The sequence below is a fragment of the Tenrec ecaudatus genome, chromosome 3 (genome assembly GCF_050624435.1).
Source record: "Tenrec ecaudatus isolate mTenEca1 chromosome 3, mTenEca1.hap1, whole genome shotgun sequence".
Taxonomy (NCBI): domain Eukaryota; kingdom Metazoa; phylum Chordata; class Mammalia; order Afrosoricida; family Tenrecidae; genus Tenrec; species Tenrec ecaudatus.
In genome coordinates this window covers 168,242,294-168,262,980 of record NC_134532.1, presented here as the reverse complement: position 1 = coordinate 168,262,980, position 20,687 = coordinate 168,242,294, and the positions used below count along the sequence as shown (strand labels likewise).

Genomic DNA, 20,687 nt, shown 5'->3' with positions numbered 1-20,687 from the left:
CCAGCCCCCGGCACCGTCCTCCTGTCCTCCCATCTTACAAGGCAGCTATGAGTTCGAGTTGACTGATGGGGTGAATGAGATTGTCTGCATGCATTTAATCATCTCCTTGATGAAGTGTTTGAAATCGACCTGTGTGAAGCAAGATAGGCCCGAATAAAACCAATTCCTTGCCATTGAGTCAATTCTGACTCATGGAGACCTTAATCAAAGTAAAGAAACCTCATCGCCATGGAGTCGATCCCGACCGATAGCTACCCAGAGGACATAAATTATGTGTAATGGTAAAAAAAAAAATGTTATGAAGCTACCTATTTTTTTTCCACAATGAAAAGACGCCAAGCTGAAGAAAATGAACCACATTTGAGACATGTCGCTACCTGAGAATGTTTCATTTTAAAGGCATGGCTTGAATCGAGCCTTCTCACTGGTATTAATTTGTTTATCAAATGGATTACTGGAAGTCCTATGTAAGGGCTTTATGGTAACGGATTCAGTTTGCATTTGGTTTACAGCCAGTATGGTCTAACTGGCAACGTCTCATATGTGCGACTACCACATGTGATGAACATTTGAAACAGTTTACAGTTAATTTAGAGTCTCTTTCCTTTTGCTCCCACATTTTTAAGCTACAGTATTCTCTTCAGTTCCTGTGTTGGTTTGTGGTGGTGAGTATTGACATGTTTAAAAGATTAGATATCAATTTTAAATCTTAGAAGAATACTGCCGTCAAAGAATAAGTATTCAGGGTGAAACACTAAAATGAGCTGGTAAGCATTTTTAAATGCAGATGTGTAAAGGGACAAACTACCACTATAAACACAATTGAGAAGTAAATCTACTCTCTGCCATCACGTCCACACTAACTCACAGGGATGTCATAGGGCAGATAAGACTTGCCCACTGGACACCTGAGACTAGACCTCGTTACAGGAGTAGAAAGTCTCATCTTTGCTGAGGCCCAGACATGGCTAGTGGTCTGGAACTGCTGACCTTGCGGTGAGCAGCTCGACGTGTAACCACTGTGCCACCACAGAAGTGAACTGAATTATAGCTATTGGCTTCTGACTTAAAACTCTAAATTATCACATTAAATTCCTAACTACTTACTAGTAAGGTGACATTAGGATAGAAGATATTTTTTTCCAGTTATATTTAATTTTTTATAATCATCCTTTAAAATAATGATTAAAACATCTTTGGATCAAACTATTCCTTGCTTATACTAATCACCATTTGAAATATATTATAAAAATTTCACTTATTTATTTGATTGTGGGCAGGCTCTAGAATTTAAACTTTATGAGAGTAGGAATTTCACTTTTTAATTTATGGCCATAATTATAGTACCTTAAATTATATCTGGCAGATACTTAGTAAGTAATTGTTGAATGAATGGATGAGTACATTTAATGTCCATGTAATGATTGACATGGAATAAATTAATGTGTTATGAAATTTCAATTCTATTTGTTCATCCACATGAATATTCTGCATTTGATAGAAGTATGGAATATGATCTAGTGTTATTAGATAAACCATAAAGAACAGGTTTAAAAATAGACAGTGATTACTCATAGTAATTTTACAACTTACCACAACATTTGAATTTCCCAACTTCTGTGTCTTTGAATAATGAAATAAGAACTGTTAAAATAGATAAATAAATAAGGAGTGAGGATTACTTTAGAAGATTAGTGGCTTCCTTAATTAAATTGATGTGCTTGTTAAAGAAAACAGCCTTACCCTTTTGGTGTTATCTTTTTCATATGATTCCTATTGAAAAGCGAGAGATATAGATAACTTTTAAAACCACATCACATCTGGTATCTAAATATCACATAAACTATGGGACTTAAATTGGTTAAACATAACACAAGAAATTAAATATTGCTAAGCGAATAATTAGAGACATAGACAAAGCTCTTTATTGTATTATTATTCTCGAGTAAAAAATAAGAAACATCCTAAATGTTCAACAGAGGTGCAAAGGGAAAGAATGCTATAATCACATGATAGAGTGGTTAGACTAGATGGAATCACATCAAAATAGCAAATAGCTATTATCATGAAATGATAAGGTTATGAGTTATTTTTGCTTTCTCCTGTTAATATTCTCTACTCCTTTCTCCCCAAATCTTGGTAATAGAAATCATCTCGATCTGTTTTTCCCTTTTAGCTCTTACTTGCTTTTCATGCAAAAGTGAGATCATGGATAAATGGCATGGTCAATGCACCTCAATTTCATATTAACTAGGGGGGAAATCCACTGGTTTTGAGGTGGCATTTCATCATTAAAAAACACTGGAGAATCTACTTGTAAATCCCTATATTATTTAGATTCAGAAACCATTCAAACTTTCAAATGATTAAGTTTCTTTGACTTATTACATAGGAAAGGTTTAGAAATCAGAAGGTACACCAATGACCATAAGTACACTTAGAATTGCTAATGACAAAGATCATTCCAAACCTGAGGCTCGTTCTCCTTAGAAGGGTACTTTTAAAATAGTTCCTTTATAATACATACACAGAATATAAAATAAGGTATGATACATGACACTGATTTCAAGTTCTTATCTATCATTACTTCAAAACAAAAGATTCTTCAAAGAATCAAATATTTTTTTAAGAAACCAGGACACTATACATTAGTGTTCTCAAAACAATTCCAACTCATGGCAACCCTGCAGGACAGAGTAGAACTGCAACTCCCCGCACCCCCACCCCCGGGTTCTAGAGGCTGTAAATCTATAGGGAAGCAGACAGCCTTATTTGTCCTCCCATGGAGCAGCTGGTGGATTTGAACTGCTTCCCTTGCAGGTAGTAGCCCAACTTGTAATCCACTATGTCACCAGGGCTCCAAAGACCTGGGTAAGAATAAACTTTCCAGATTGGCATGGGCATTGCAGCTTGTTTCCATTTGCATTGTGTGCCCTTCTCGCTAACAAAGCACAGCATCTTACTCTTAGAGCCAAATCAGATATGCTCAGCAGCTTAGAAAGCTGTATCTGTTCTCCAATCGTAGTGCGAGTCAAGGGGAGAGATAAAGACAGCGTGACCCCTGCCCCCATCAGAACTGGAACAGTCTTATAATGGAAGGGGCACAGCATTTCCAAATTACATGACTATAGACTCCATTAATGTGACCTACATTCTCAACTTTCAGAGGCTCTGCTGTTGCCGTCAAGTCGGTTCGTCCCATAGCGACTGAAAGCGCAGCAGAATGAGGCGCTGCAGTACTTGTTTCTGTATTCTACATATCCTCTCCTAGCTTTCTCTTAGTGTGTTCCAAAATTGGTAACACTTTCTTTCAGAAAGGCTTGCTCGCCTGCAAACAAAACACTATTTTACCCGTACCTGAGGCTTCCGAAGCATCCCCGTAATCAGCAGACACAGCTCCTCTAAGGCAGCGGGTGCCTAATGGGAAGGAGAAGGGAACATGGGCCACGTTTTCGCTTTCACAACATTTGGGTAGAGAAAATACTCTGAACTTTCAGGAGCATGAGGATCCCAGCTACTCAGAAAAGATTCCAACTCTGTTGGCGTGCCTTGATTTCCCTCATGCCAAGAACTTGGCTGTGAAAAGTAACCCTCCTTTCGACCAGAAACAAAGGCCAGCGACTGTCCAGACGCCCTGGTCCAGGCTTCCCTGGTGGCTGAGACACGACTAAGCATTCATGAAATGCTATGACTGAGTAAGCAGAGCAATGCCAAAAGAAATAGCTCTCTGCCCAGTTTGTAGCAAAGTCTACACCTACATGCCAACGCTGGGAGTCCAGAAGAACATTAGTCATTCCTGGCTCATTTGAAAAGCATGCGGCTGCTCACAAACACTGCAGGGTGGCGGAGGAAGGAGCCCTGCATGACGCGGCTCATCAGTGTACCACCCTTCCAGGCTGCTGACTGCACACCCTAGGATCAGGTTTTTCAAAGCATTCGATCAAGGAAGCAGGGCAGGGCCGCTGTGGTTAGCAGCCAGCTGGGTGCGGTGAGGAACAGCACAAATGGACAAGCAGGGGCGAAACCTGCTCTTGCACAGCTGCAGCATGGTAGTACTGTGGACAATTGATTACTGAAGAGGGGTGTTTGGGGAGTACGGAGGAGCTGGAGCAGAGAGGGAAGCAGCAAGTGAGTAAAGCATGGGCTGGAGAGCTGGAAATCCTGCCCTTATCTGGTAGTACAAATTCACTTTCTACTGTTTACCAGCTCTTACTTAACCTCTCTAGTTAGGTAACCTCTCTAGCTCTAGCTCAGTTTCTTCATCCATAAATCAGAGATGACAACATCACAGCAGAGAGTTCTTGGAAGGATTAGATGTAGGCAACGTTCTTAGCAAAGTGCCAGTTACCTAATAATTATTTAACACTCTCCCTCCCTCCCTCCCTCCCTCCCTCCCTCCCTCCCTCCCTCCCTCCCTCCCTAACCCACGCGCTCTCACTGCCATCCAGTTGACCCCAAATCATAGCAGCCCTGTAGCACAGGGCCCTGTGGGTTTCCAAGACTGTAATAGTTGCTGGAGTAGAAAGTCTCATCATTCCCCTGAGGATTGGCTGGTGATTTCGAACTGCTGACCTTGTGGTTAGCAGGCCAAAGGGTAACTCCTACACCATAAGGGCTCTTAGAGTTCACAAGGAATGATATATCCAGGATGCAGTACAGCACTGATGAAACATATAACTAACCTCTAGTTCTTTAATATTTCCTCCTCCCACTATTACGGCCTTAGTTTTGCCTCACTAATCTTGCTAGACCTGTGTATGTCCACTTGTACAATCAAGATCTTTGGATGCACGAATTCCAAGGTAGATAGACCTCTCAGAAACAGTAATGGGAGTAACGATTCCCTGAGGGCACAGGGAGGTAGGGAAGAGGGGAGCGGGAACTGATAGCAATGATGAATGTACAACCCTACTCAAGGGAAACGAACAACAGAATTGTAGGTGAATGGATACATTGGATGTAAGATATGGGAATAATAATATACAATACATTAAGGGTCCATGGGGGTGGTAGGGTGGGGGAGGGAAGGGATAAGGGGGAGCTGATGTCAAAGAGTTCAAGAGGGAAGAACATGTATTGCAAATGACAATGATAGCAATTGTACAATTATGCTTGACATAATGGAACTATGGACTGTAAGGCTATCTGACAGAGCTTGTAATAAAATGTTTATATATATAAATAATATATATATAATAAAATGCTTATGTGTGTGTGTGTGTGTGTGTGTGTGTGTGTGTGTTCTGTAATGCTTGGTTTACGGCTTGATCACTCTTGACTCAGAAGTGTTTGAAGTGTGACAAGGCTTGTTTGGGGCCATCCATGCTCCCAATCCTTTGAACCGCAGGGCCAGCTTCCCATGGTTGGCGGGAGTTCGGGATACAGCTGGAGCCAAGCAGCAGTTTCTCAGAGCCTCTGTCTTAGCACCAGAGTCTTGCTTTGTGTCTTTCCATGTGTTTGCCTGCTGGGCAAAGTTTTGGGGTTGTGATATTGATCAACAACATGAAGTGGTGCATATTTATGGTGTGGTCAGGAGCCTTTGAGACGGCCCTAACTCATGGTGATCCTACGTATGAAGTACTGCCTGGTCCCGTGCCATCCTCACATTGTTGCCATTGGTGCAGCCACTGTGTCAATTCATCTCATTCACGGCCTTCCTCTCTTTGGCTGGACCTCCACTCCATCGAGCCTGATGCCTTTACCCAGCGTCTGCGCTCAGCTAATAACATGGCCAAAGTCCATGAGAGGAAGTCTCCTTATCCTACATATTTAAGTAGTACTTCAATAAATGACACACCAAAAAGACGAATACAATGCAAGCCAGTAGATTCAACTCACGATGACCCAAGAGGACAAAGCAGAACTGGTTTCTGAGACTGTGGATCTTGAGGGGGGCACAGTCTTAACTTTTTCCCATGGGAAAGTCGGGTTCAAATTGCCGACCCTGAGGTTAGCAGCCATTGTGTAAGTAACTATGCCACCAGGACTCCAGCAATAAATCACACGCACTTTTGTATACATAATCCCTACTTGCCCTTAGAGCACAGCTGTGAGAAACGTAGGGCAGGATTATTATTCTTATGTACAGAGGGCACAAGTGAGGCTGTAAGAAATTAAGTCACTTGCCCAACACTGCATCGCTAGTACTTGGTAGCCTGTCATCTGAGAACTAGGTCCTCTGATCTGTGTCTATTCCATTGGAAGTGACTGTTTAACCTATGGCGGGAGCTGGGTGAAAGAAAAGGCAAAGTGTCAACAATGATGCATCCTTTCTCACTTTTCCACCCTAAGGAATGGGTACATAGGTCACCCTACAAAATAATCTGGAAATAAATCCCATCAACCACCTCTTATAGTCCATCTAGAAATGCTGTCATGCAAAGCATAACAATAAAAAGAAAATATCTAGCAATGTTTGTGGCAAAGATGTGGCTCTCGGCTCAAAGAAGAATCAGTTCAGAAAGATGAGTTTCTCTTTCTTTATAAAACAACTTGTAAGCAGGATGAGGCATGGATAAAAAGCCAAAAAGTTTTAAAAAGTGAATGCATTTTTTCCAGCGCCTCTTCACAAGAAACCTTTATTCACTGAGCTCCAACTATTCTTTCAACCTTTTTCTTATGTTAAAGATTTACTATTTTACTTTTCAATTATGGGGCTTTAACTTTTTTACTTTCTATTTGATAAAAAGGCTTTAAAGCATTGTTCAGATAATTCCATAAATAATAAAACAATATTAAAAGTTCCATGGACTGCCAATAGAATGAACAAGATCTATCTTGGAAGAAGTACAGTCAAATGTTCCTTAGAAGCACGGTATCTGGAGAGGCCAGTTCCCAGAGAAGGACATCATGTTGAGTAAAGTAGGGGTCAGGGAGAAAGAGGAAGAGCCACAACAAGACGGACTGCCAATGGCTGCAACAAGGGGCTCAAACATAAGCAATGATTGTGAGGATCGTGCAAGAACGTGGGGTAGTTGTGAGTTGTAACCCACCCAACAGCCGTGAGACATTTGTGGTAATAAAAACAACTGGGGAGTGTTCTCGAATTTTAAATAGAATGCCCAAAGCTTGTATGGTGATTAATATCCATCACTTAGCAGTCAACATTCTTGAAGGAATTTAAAATAGTCTTTATAAATGCCATCTCTTTTGATTTTAGTCTTTCTTTATCATCCAATGCCTTTCTACTTCTTCTAAGTGGTCCTCTTCAGACTGAGGAATGGATTAAGGCAAGGCAAATACATCACACTGCGCAGGGCTGTTTCTCCAGACGAACCAGGCGAACACGCTGGGAGGACTTGGAGTGAGTAAGGGCCAGGGCACCTTGGTCAGATCTTGTAAGTGTTCATCCCAGTCAGGCAGCTAGGTGATGGCTCTAAAAGGGATAGACCCAGAAGTCTCTGCCAAGCCCTCTTCTCTATTTCAGGATACTGGTGGTCGAAAAGTCAAGGCTCTAAAACAGATTCTGCTCTCAGATACAGAGCTACGCTCAGAGCTGGAGCTGCCGACAGAAGTACCACCTTCTGGTCAGTATAAGAACGAAACCAGTCTCGTTTCCAAGGACAAAAGCTGAACTAACATCTTGGCCTATCTCCCCAACCCTCTGTTAACTGTCCTCCACAGAAAGAGCAGTGAGGTTTCTGATAGGTGACCTGGGAGGGGGAGATGGGACGTGCCCACGTCAGCCCTTTGCTCTTTCGGAGGCAGCTGTCTGGGCTGCAGTTCTTGTCTGACCTCTGTTGTGTGGCAGAGAACACGATTCTGACTTGGAGGCCCAACGTCATGGTCCTACTCCTACAGAAAAGTGAAGTTCTAGGGGTACTTTTAATAAACACACTTGGCTTTTCAGTTGTATTGATGATACTTTAATAATTTCTGTAACTGCCTCCTTAAATCTCTTCTTGCTCTGTGAATTTCAGAATCATTTGGGTAACAAGTATATTAGCCATAAACTATAGCAAAATATATGTTTTTTTAACCTAACACACAGTTTAATTTTGAAATGAACATTTTATTTTGACATTGCCCAATTTCCAAAATATGCAGATATAATCTGCAAATCTACTTTATTTCGAAATAAAAGCTTACAACATAAGCTTAAAACATTATTAGTACCTGCAGATGCTGTCATAATTTCTAATATGTTGATATGTTTTATTGAATCTGTAAAGAAATGGCAGGTCTAAATGGAGCGACCAGTATTTCAACATGCACAGATGCCTCCACATCTCAAAGCACCTCCAGTTAGAATTACCTGAGGCGGAGACCCAGTGAACTGGAGCGATGAGCAAGCATCATCGATCTGTGGAAAACAAACATACCAGTCACTCCACCAAAAGACGAACGAATGCGCTTTATGTGTACAGTGGAATACAACAGCCGTAAAGAGAAGGGAAACCGGATGTGTGCCACAACCAAGATGAACCTTGACAACATGCTGAGCAAAGGAAGTCACAAAAGGGCAAGTGCCGAACGACCAATTTATATGAAATAAGCAAAGACTCTATAGTGAAACAAACTAACTCCAACCCATTGCCAGCGACTCAATTCGGACTCTATAGGACACAGTCGTATTGTCCCCGGGTCCCAAGGCTATAAAGCCAACTGCCATATTTGCTCCCATGGGGTGGCTGGTGGGTCCACACTACCTAACTTTGGGGCCAAGCACTTAAGCACTCTGCGATCAGGGCTCCGTAAGCATATGGAAACCAGCGCGGACTGGTGGTTACTAGGAGTGAAAGAGAAAGGAGAAGGGAAGAGTTTCCTCAACGGGCATTGAGTTTATGTTAATGGTGTTGGAATACCTTTTAAAAAGATAGTGATAATGGGGATAAACTTAAAGAAAGGTCATCGGTGTCAGTGAATTGTATGTGCCGAAATTGTTGTGATGGTGTATGTTTTGTTGTGTCAATTTTCACTTCAATCTTTAAAAATGCCATTACAATCTTGGACATAGGCAGAAAATTGCAGGAAAATGACAGAATGAGCCACTATTAATTTAGAAGAATCTGCAAACTCGTTATTATTTAGTAATAATTAAAGTTCCAGGACAGCTTAGTTCAATTCACTGTCGTTGATTTGATTCTGGCTCATAGACCCCCTATAGGACAGAGTTGAACTGCCCCTGTGGGTTTCTGTGACTGCAAGTCCTCATGAGAATAGAAAGCCTCATCTTTCTCCTGAAGAGCAGCTGGTGGTTTCAAAGTGCTGACCTCATGGTTAGTAGCCCAATGTGTAACCCACTATGCCACCAGGGCTCAGGCAAAGAGGCTCTGAAACTTTCTAACAATGTGGCTGGACTGGGATTTTCCCAGGATGTTCCCGTAGAAACATGGGTCTACTTCTCTAATAATAATGATAAGGATCGAGGACCTGATGCAAGGGGCTTAAGTGGAGAGCAAATGCCTTGAGAATGATTGGGGCAGAGAATGTATGGATGTGCTTTATACAATTGATGTATGTATATGTATGGATTGTGGTAAGAGTTGTATGAGTCCCTAATAAAATGTAAAAGAAGAAAAGAGAAAAAAATGATTAGGGCAAAGACTGTACAGATGTGCTTTATACAATTGATGTATGTATATGTATGAACTGTGAAAAGAATTGTATGAGCCCCAATAAATTGTTAAAAAATAATAATGATAAGGATCATGAGAAAGTACAAGGAGTCCTTGGCTATTGAGAGAAAAACTTTCAGGTGTTATTTAGCCTGAGAAATAGGAGGAAATGTTACTAAGGAATTACCACAAAATTAAGGAATCCCTTGTTATCATGCAGGCATTTTGAAAATAGCACACAAATCTAATCATATTATCTAAATTAACATAACTGCAGACAGTCAGCATTCTTATACAACCTAGGGACTCCACAATTACGTACCATCGGGCCAGCATTCCAAGCAAGTTCTGCCGTCTTGTGATGGTTTCCTGAGCTACTGTGGGCAACTAGCTCTTCTCATCCTTTACCTTAGCAAGAAAAGCTGTGGGAGAGCCTTTTCACAGTGGTGTGCATGATTTATATTAATCATTCAAAAACAAACCAAAAGCATGCAGAAAAGGTAAGCACGAAGCTGAATGTCTACAGTATTTATTTCTTGGACGCCTTTAACAATGGGGAAAATGGGATTGATTCCCGCCTGTCTGGGATCATTTAGATTGAGTCCATTTTATGACACGTCTCAAGGGTCCTCTCAAACCAAACACGTTGCCATTGAGTCAATTCTGACTCCTGGTGACCTTATAGGGCATAATAGAACTGCTTCTGTGGGTTTCAGAGATTGTAACTTGTTATGGAAGTAGAAAGCCTCGTCTTTCTCTCTAGGAGCTGCTGGTGGTCTTGACTGGTCGATTTCAAGGTTTGCAGCCCAGTGCACAATCGCTACACCTGGAAGCCCCCAAATTCTTTTGACTTGTAATTTAATGGAATTCCTATTTTTATACCAAACAGAGTATTTTTATAGTCTGTGGTCATAATTTACCAAACTTCTAAATACTCATTACTTCTTATTCCAAATGGAACATGTCTAAAGTGTCTGGTCCTCTAATTTTGAGAATAACAGAGTAACAAAGGTATCGGAAATTGTAGAAAAGTATAGGTTTAGTCCTCTGGTTCTTTGAGGGTTCCTCATCCCCCACTATCATAACCCCAGTCTTGCTTTCAGTTCTGGTGAGACCGGAGCATGGACACGGGTACAGAGAAGAGCTGACGACACACGGAGTCCAGGTCAGATAAACCCCTCAGGAACAGAAATGGGGATAGCGATTCAAGGAGAGTACGGGGAAGGTGGGGAGAAGAAGGAAGGAAAGGGGAACTGATCACAGTGATTGACGCATAACTCCCCTCCCCCAGGGGGATGAACAACAGAAACGTGGGCTGAAGGAGATAGTGGTCAGTGTACGATATGAAAAATAATAATTTATCACTTACCAAGGGGTCACGAAGGTGGGAGAGTGGGGGAAAGAGGGAAAAAAGAGGAGCTGATATCAAGGGCTCAAATGCTCAAATAAAAAGTAAATGTTTAGGAAATGATCATGGCAACATATGCGCAAATATGCCTGAAAGAATTGATGTATGGGATGTTGTAAGAGGAATTTGTTCCCCCTAAAGTTTGTGGTGCTTGGTATCTGAAAATCTTACAAGCTCAAGGAGAAAGCCGTCCACCCATCCACCAGGGAGCTAGCTAGAACCCTTGAGCCTCCAAACTCACTGCCAGTACACCAACATGTCTGACGTTTGACTGAAAACATGGGAAATACAAGATGCGATTTATCACATTAGGAGGAGCTATTATCCAGTCTTAAAGGAGCCTTGGTAGTGTAGTGCTTACATGTTGGGCTGTCATCCAAAAGGCCAGCAGTTCAAGAACACCAGCCTCCGCAGGAGATAGATGAGGCTTTCTGATCCTGGAAACAGTCTCAAACTCTCAGGGTCAGTTCTACCCTGTCCTACAGAGTCACTAAGAGTTGGCATCAACTCAATGGCAATGACGTTTTGGGGGGAAGGCATAGTAAAACTGATCACTCAGTTTCCTTTGAAGTAAACACTTATTCAGCTTTCTCAGCATTCAGCTCTAATAGTTCAAGGCTATTAGAGCTAATCGAGCACCGTTAAATGCCTTTGAGAAGTCTGTGGAGGTCATTGATTAACCTGTTTCAAAGAGGTTAAGTCCCTATATGTGGTTTGAAAGGACATGTTTCTGATTCTGAATAACCTTGGAACTTCTATAATCCCTCGCAGAAAAATTAATGAGGCGTCTTGACATTTTAATACCTTCAAATATCTTCCCTGTAAAAGAATTTACAGTGCTTTTACAATTCTCTGGGAGTTTTCTTCTAGAATTATTATCTAAAATATTTCCCACAGAATATATGATTTGAAACTAAAAATAAGAGGCTTCTGAGTTATGCATTAATCTTCAATCTGTTCCTAAATTATTTTTTATTTTCTAGCATGTATTTTTTTTAAATCATTTTATTGGGGGCTCACACAACCCTTATCACAATCCATACATCAATTGAATCAGGCATCTTTGTACATATGTTCTAGCATGTATTTTGATATCCTACCATGCCAGAAATCTTATTAATAAGCTATATACATATTAGTAAATCTATTTTGTATATGGACTCTTTCCCCCCTTTTTTTCATTTTATTGTAGGCTCTTACAACTCTTGGTACAAACCACATATCAATTGTATCCGACATATTCATACATATATTCCATCGTTCTTTTCTAGACATTTACTTTCCACTGAGCCCTTGGGATCAGCTCCTCCTTTTTTCCCTCCCTCCCCCGCCTCCCACCAATCCTTATGGTCCCCTGATAGATTGTAGATTGCTAATTATTTTTAAATCTCACTTCGACCGCTGTCTCCCTTCCCCTCTGGTTTCTGTTGCTCTTCCCCCGGACTTGGGGTGTGTAATTATGTGCCATTCATTGTGATTGGCGCTGCCTTCTCTCCCCACTTGTATATGGACTCTTATTAGCTTATCCTTCCGCTTTGTGTAATTTTTAGGGGCTAGCTTAGGCCCAAAAGTTCCCAGTGCATAGCTTACTACCATCATTAGTCTTGTTTTATTTATTTATATATCCATTCTACGTTTATATTCCTACTCCAATTCCATCCTCCCATCTGCATAATGCATTTGATGCATATCCTCTGCATATGTTCTTGTAAAATCAGTTCTGTCTGCATGAGTGCTACTTTCTTACTTTTTTTTCTTTAATGCATTAATGCTTTGATAGCTCCCCATCCTGCTGGGTGTACATTTAATATGTTGTGCCTAACTGTTATATTCTATAATGTGTACCACCGCTACATATTACCCAACCTCTCTTCAGAAACCCAGGACAGCTGGATTCTTTCCAATTCCTTCCATTGCAAACATAGCTTTGCTCACAGTCCTTCTGATCTGTCCTCCAATTATGGATCTATAGGTTGATACAGCTATTTCTCACTATCCATGGAGGATTGGCTCCATGTCCCCTCCACCCATGAGGATACCCAAATCTGTAGGTGCTCAGAGTCCTTATATAAAATATTTGCACATTACTGCCTGTGTACACAAAGCCTTCTGTGTACTTTAAATCACCTCTATACTGTTTATGATAATTAGGTGTTTATGATACCTAGTATGATACTTAGACTACCTCCTAGCCATTAAAAAATTGCTTAATTGCTTCTGCTCCACCACAGTATGGTCAGTTGATTGGTTGAATCCAGGAACGTGGAACCAGAAGAAATGGAAGGTATCTGTATTTTTGGCCTCTGTACTTAGTAAAAGGAATGTTGGATTATGGGGATATATAGATTGCTTTCTAGATGGTTCTACCAGTTATATTTTTCCTATTCCTAATTTTATTGCATTATGCTAGAAACATTTGGAATGAATCTTTCTAATTTATGGAAGCTTCTTTGTGATCTAACACATGGTCTTTAATTAAAAAATGCTCCAATTATACTAAAATATAATGCTCATTATATTTCGTGTAGATTGAAAAATATATCGAATAGTTCAAATTTATTCCCTTTATAGTTACATCTTTTATATCTGCTTATATTTTATCCTTTTTACTGTCAATTTCTGAGTGAGATGTACTAAAGTGTACAACCCAAACTGTTGATTTATCTGTTTCTTCTTGAAAACCCAAACCCACTGTCACTGGCTCGCTTCCAGCTCACAGGGCCTCTATGCAGGGTCTCGAGACTGTGAATCTGTGCCGGAGGAGACGGCCTCAATCGTGAAATAAGCTTTGAGGTTGCATTGTTGGTATATGTTCATGGTGGTTGTATTGCCTTACTTTATTGTTCTTTTTACCAGCACAAAAAAAACCCTCTTTGTTAGGGCGTCTTCTCATTGGATCTATTTTGACTTATTTTGTGACATCTATTCTGTTTTTCCTCCAGTTCATATTTGGTTGCGCATGATTTCTCCTCCTTTCATGTGTAGTCATTCTTTGTTTCCTGTTTTAAACATACCTCTTACAGACAACATAGTGATGGTCTTTTTAAAAATAATCCAATCTGAGAGTCTCTGCTTAACACATTTACGTGAATTATACTTATTCTATTTATTAGAACTTATTTCTGCCATCTTACTTTACCACTTTTTTCTTTTTCAAATTTCTTTCTCACATTCCTTCTCTTTTATTTTATAAAAATACCAATTCTGAGTATCATGGTAGTAGAATGTTAGTGAAATCAGAGTTGGCCCAAAGCTCAATGATATATTTCATATCCCGTGTTAATTTCAACAAAGGATAAAGCTTCCACTTATTGATGTGATATTAATTCTGTACCTCATTCCATAGCTGTAATTCTTTTTCAGGAGATAATTCTTGAGATGATACCGGAGCACCTAAAATAAAAAGAGAGCCGAATGATCTTTTCTAATTCCTTTTCAGATGCGACTCATTTTCCACTGTACATTGCTACCTTCTTATTTGCACTTCAAATTTCAGCACATGACTTAGTGTAAAGAGAAATAATTACTAAGGAAATCTTAATAACATTACAGTGACATCACTCTCAAGAATGCTTGTGTATGAATATTCATGGAAACATTATTCACAATAGCCCCAACGTGAAAATAATGATCATCAGCTAGTGAATGGCTAAACACAATGCAGTATATCCATAAAATGGGACATACTTTGTCATAAAAAGGAGTGAACTGCTGTTATATGCTACATCACGGGTGCACCTCAGTAACATTATGCTAAGTCAAAGAAGCCAGATACAAAAGGTCAAATATTTACACCAGGTGTCCAGAAAAGCAGACTGGGGTTGAGTGTAAGAACATGGATTGTGTGCCAGCGGAGATGATAAATATTTTGAAAGTAATACAAAAATTCTAAAATTGCATTTTCATGATAGAATCGCAACTTTCTAAATTGACTAAAAATTACTTGAATTGTATAAATAATTTTTAGCAGTTGAGAAATCAAATGACATATTGCACTGGACAAATCTGCTGCAAAAGATCTCTTTACAGTGCTAACGAACAAAGATACAACTTTGAGGACTAAGGTACCCCTAACCTGTGACAAATGGTCTCTTGTGCCTGAGAAAACTGGCAGACAGAGACCTGTGCATTTGCGTGACAGTGCTGGAGAAGAATGTTGAAAGGACAATGGACTGCCAAGAGAACAGGACGCTTTCTTGGAGGAAGCGCAACTGGAATGTTCCCGAGAAGCAAGGAGAGCGAGACTTCAGCCGATAACTTTGGACACGTTATCAGGAGAGACTAGTCTCTCGAAAAAGACATTGAGTGAGTAGGGGCCCTGGTAGGAAAAGATGCTTCTCCATTGCATCTTGGGCACATGATCATTTACTATCACTGGTAAAATCAAGCCACAGTTTTGTATGGAGTATCTAAAATGTGTCCCCCTTAAAGGAAATCTCCTGAAGAAACTATTTCCCCTCATCAAATCTGCGACTGGCCCATTCTGTTCTCATATTTCTCTATTGTTGACTCTGCTACTCACTTTTGCCCAGGATGTTGCACATAATACCAGCTCTAATTCCCATCTCCTGGCTTTATGACTGCGTTGCTGTTTTCAGCGGCATGCAGTTGCATCTTGCATTAGGAGCCATCTGGGTAGATGATCACTGAGTTGTGTTCATGCTATGCTTTCCCGCCAGGCCCAGCTTTGGGGACAGATTGTCTTGTGTATTCCCCCTCTCTGATCTCCATCATAGTTATTGAGAGCTAAAATGGCGTTGTAAGTATTGAAAACAGCTGGGAAGGGAGAGAGGAGGCATAAAAAGGTATTTTAAAGGGATAAGGGTAGTGAAAGAGGCAGTTTATGCTTTTGCTTGAAAAATATTGGTGATGTTTATAAGCCAATTGTTCAGCCAGTTTCATTTTAGAAATGAAACTAAAGACATTTTCTTTCTTTCATTCTTCCTTCCTTCTTTTTTAGAAGTAAATTTGGCCTCCTCTTGCTCACTCTCATAAGTACTGGTCATGCGCCATTCACTCCTGGTAAAACTCCCCTGAATTCCCTCCCAAAAACGCATGTGTTGCTTACTCGCCATGAAAACTGCAAACATATGGCACGTTACATACATAGAAAGCACATTGCTTTACACAGCAATGCCACTTCTAGAACTGTGATCATCTCCTTCCTTTAAAAAGGTAGATGACAATAGCGCTCTCATTTTTTTTTAAAGAGGAAGATCCTCAAGGAGATGGATTGGCTGCAACCATGGGCTCAAACATAACAGTACTTGTGAAGTGGGCATGGGACCTGGAAGGGTTTTGGTCTGCTGTACGTAGGAGCGGGACCCCAGGAGCTGGTATCGCTTCAGTGACACCAAGTAACAAGAACAACTGATTTGATCCATAGCAAATTAAAACCCAAAGAGGATTCCCATTCTTTGCATAAGTCATGATTTCTCTCTACGGGCTATGCGATCAGATCTAAAGGGGTTAGGTCTTCCAGCTTCTGAGTACTTGCATTTCAAAGCTGAATTACTTTTCTTTCCGGCACTGAACCCCCCCTAGACCCTCGGTGCCTCAGGAAAGGAAAAAACTGAAAGCCATGAAAAGACAGAGAGAAAACGGACCATAGCCTCAGACGCCCTGCTCATCAGCTTGTCATGCTGTGGCAAGCTTTGTGTGTGTTACTATGCCAGTGGGGGATCCATCCTCTGAGGTCAGCTTTCAAGGAAGCCTGGCCACGGAGAGAGCAGGAAGAAAAGCCGGATAGGCTACTTAAAAAAAAATAGACAATAAAACTCTGTGAATCACAACAGAATCTTGTCCATCATGTTGAAGGCGATCCCCGGGGTCAGCAGTCACTAAACAAGGGCCACAACAAGGGGCTGAAGCTCATGGATGAAGACGATGAGCACCTGCAGTCAATGTCGTCCTTCCACTCTACATACCTGTCTGTGACGCCATGAGCCAGAAGCTGCTCAGAGATAACCAGCAAAATCAGCCCAGGTGACAGCTGAGCCCCATGATCTGAAAGGCCTCTGCTGTTATGGTTTGAAGTCCCCAACTGCCTGGATAATGATTAAACGGTCTACCCACCTTTACCCCAGGGACAGCAGAGGGAAACTGCTGCAGACCTAGAAAGTTCAGGTGATCAGGAGTGTAGCTGGAGCTTGAACGTGCTAACCTAGGGACATAATGATCCTTCCATGGGACCTGGTCTTCTGCTTTGACAGGTCTCTCAAGTGTCAGACCTGTACCTGCCCAACTGGGAAACCTGCTTCCTGCCTTGACACCACTCTAGGGAGCTGCCTGTTGCTAAGAAACCACATCCACCTTTCCCGGCACCTGCTCAGCAGTGGCGGGAAGTCCCGCTTGCACACTGCCCCTGCAAACCTGCATCAGGAGACGGCCAGTGTCCCTTTCCTGCCCTAGTGCCTTAACATTGATCAGGTACCCTCACCCCCAAGCCCCAGCCCCACTTGCGGAGGAGTCCACAATCTATAGAGGGCAGATTGCCACAGAGGGCTCCCCAGGTTGGATATCTCGACGACAGGAGCCCTAGTGATGTAGTGTGCGTTGGCTGGCTAACCATAAGGTCAACAGTTCAAAACTACCAGCTACTTGACGGAACCGGTGCTTTGTACCCGCTGAAGAATTACAGTCTCATATATTCACAGGGGGCAGTTCTACCCTGTCCGAAAAGGTCCCTTTGAGTGGACATCGACTCGATGGCGGTGAGTTATCGCCAGTACAGGCTGGTGCACTTGAACAGAAGCCTCTTGGTTACAGCCCAGCGCTTAACCCACTGCGCCACCAGCCCCCGTTTCCGGCACCAACATCCCCACTACCATGGAGGCGGCCCATCTCCGCGGGAGCCTTGCTGGAGAAAGACGGAGTGCTCTGCTCCTGTAAAGATGTGCAGCCTCAAAGGACAATGCTGTCTGTCCAGGAGGGTCGCTCTGAGTGGGAAGGAAGTCCTGGGGGTAGCCCTTCAAACCCACGCAGTCAGCGCAGTCAGCGGCCCAAGCCTAAGCCTCGGCACCCCCAGGCGACTTCCTATCCGGCAGGAGGCCCACTGTTTCCCCTCCTAGAGGGCTCCCGCTCAGGATTCTCTCAAGAGACAGGGGCTCACGCACCGTGAAGTTGAGCGCGCCGCGTTCCCTCGCATCCACAGGTTGCTTTGCTCCACCCATCCTCTCTCTAAGGAGTGCAATCAAAGGAAAGGCATGGTCGCCATCCCTGCTGCGATTCCCGTTTGTCATGGAATCGGACAAACCGAGGCAGAGACGGGGACTCTCTCAACTTGCAGCCCGCGGGACCAACGGGTCCCTGCAGACGCCTGCGGCGCCGGCGCCCGGCATTTCGCCCGAAGCTTGGAGGTGTCCTGGAGCCCGGCCAAGGGCATCAGCGCCTGTCCCCCTGCTCTGAAATCATGGGCGAGAAGCCTGAAGGCACCAGAGACCTTTGAAAAGTCCCTGAGACTAGAGAAGGGGAGTGGGAGCCAAAGAGAGTGGCGAGGGCCGGAGGCCACTGGAGGGGCAGCAGGGCCGCTTACCTCGGCAGGTGCCCGCGCTGCAAGCGAGCAGCAGCAGCAGCGGGAGCGGGAGCGGGGACGGCTGGGGACGGCGGCTGGCCGCTGGTGGCATCTCGGCTCCTGCAGGTGGCTCTGGACTCCGGACTCTGGACCCCGGGCAGTGCTTCCACGTCCTCCTTTGCGCCGCGCGCTGGACTGGGCTGCCTGACTGGTCTCCGGAGCGCCACCAACTTTTAAATCTTGCGGACACGTGGGCTGAAATGGTGCTGTCCCCCGCGCACGTCACCTTGACGCCCCCGGCCTTCCTCGCGTCACCCTGGACCCGCTTCGTGTCCGCAGCCAGACCCGCGCCCCGTTGGCCGGAGTTTCTGACTCAGGCGCCACGCATCTGAGCTCTCGCTGCCCTAGGGGACAGAGCTGAGTGTCTTGAAACCTGCACGCCCCTTCCGGGCTTGGAGGGGCTCTTAGTGGGAGTCGGAGGGGGACCGCCCACCAGGCGGTCTGAACCTTCAGGGTCACCTAAACTTAGTAGTGGGGATGCTCTCTCATTTCGACCATTGCTTGGGACACCACCACACGATTCCAGGCCCCTGGAAGCCCATTCTGCCCCCCAAGACTGTTCTGCTTGTCTTCCCCACCAAAGCACCAGTAGCCCCCAGTGCACGCCTCTGCCCAAGCCCCTCTTTTTCGTTATTGTCGTTAGCACGGTGCTTTGTGCACATGAAGGCGGTGCTGCATGGGACCCAGCCATGCTGAAACTGCTAGCCGTGGTCCACATTCCTACCGCGTCTGAGACCTCTGGGGAAATACAATAGGCTGTGAATGAAGGAGCAAAAAGAAGGGCCTGCAGGGGCTTGGCCACCCCCGCATTTGCACCTGAAGAAATGTTTCTGGATATCCCATGAAGAACACCTCCTGTCTATTTCGGCTGCTGTCCCTCCCAACCTGTTGCATCCTGCTATTGATTGCTATCTGTACTTCCACCTCCACCCTTCTCCTGACTTTAAGGTAAAGACTGGGCAGGGCATCAGCTGGCAGGGTTCGGAATTCCTTCTGTAGAGAGGGAGATCCCTTTGATAGAGAGGAGTGCTGAGCAAAGTGGTGGATCAGCACCAGCTGCCTTTGAGCCAGTTCCAACCCAGGGCAATCCCGGTGTGGCCGAGCAGAATTTGGATCCACAGGGTTTGCATGGGCTGCTTTACAGAGCACGTCATGCCAACTTTCCTTCAGAGGCCTCTCTAGGTAGACAGTCTCCAACTTTTCCATTAGCAGCTCAGCATGTTCACAGTTTGTACACCCAAGGACTCCATGATCTTACACACACACACACACACACACACACACACACACACACACACACACAATGGAGCATAAGAGAAGCAACATGTCTTCAGAGGCAACTTCATGTCAAGCACTTTCCTTTGTTGTTGTTTTTTTGTTTAATATTCACAGTATCTGTGGGATGTGCAAGTATAATGCTTTGGATTTTATGTTGATTTGAGAGATGATTCAGGGGTCATATGGTCAGCAGTTTGGACCCATCAACCATACCAAGAGGGAAAGATGAGGCTTTCTGCACCTGTGAAGATTTACAGTCTCTAAAACCCCAAACAAGGTAATTCTACTCTGTCCTCTAGGGGTCTTTATGCGTCAGGGTCGGAATTGACTCTAAGGCAGGGAATTTGATTTGAGTGAGAGAAATGACACCATTTACTGAAGGATATTAGCATATGAAGGAACCGTTGGCCATTCTCTTGTGCAAAGAGGCTTCTTCCTTAAGCTAAGGGATTTAATGTAGGTGGTATGTAGTGTGTAGGTCCTTGGGAGATATCACATGTAATACAAGTAAGATCTTTCCTGAAGGAAATTACAGTTTGGACTCCAACCCCAAACTGTACTAGCTGCATTACACAGCTGACTGAGATAGTAATGTGTCGGAACTAGAGAAGCAGGAAAAATCCCTGGGATGTTCTTCTAGTCTGAGAGATGAAATGAAAATGGCTGCCATTTTCAAGGGCTTTATACACAGACACGAGTGGGCTAGATTCCAGGTCTGGGTCAGGTTCGGGGATGAGTATGAAGCGATTTGATCCAATAGTGCTGTAATGGTTAAAGCTCGTGTCAACTAGAGTCTCCTGGGTCAGGGTAGGATTAGAGCTCAACCTATCAATTGTGTCACAGACTGATGACACCTCTCTAGTGTCCTAAG

General features: G+C 43.3%; 1 protein-coding gene across 1 annotated transcript in view; it reads right to left on the bottom strand.

The window, feature by feature from the left end:
- The window catches only part of NMU (neuromedin U), a 29,210-nt gene extending 11,073 nt beyond the window's left edge, over positions 1-18,137 (bottom strand). Inside the window, exons 1-3 of the mRNA XM_075543579.1 lie at positions 18,081-18,137; positions 3,358-3,417; positions 1,744-1,773 (exon numbers count right to left, since the gene is read on the bottom strand). Coding sequence (XP_075399694.1) covers positions 1,744-1,773; positions 3,358-3,417; positions 18,081-18,137 — 147 coding nt within the window. The remainder of the gene's footprint in view (positions 1-1,743; positions 1,774-3,357; positions 3,418-18,080) is intronic.
- Positions 18,138-20,687: the final 2,550 nt, after the last annotated feature.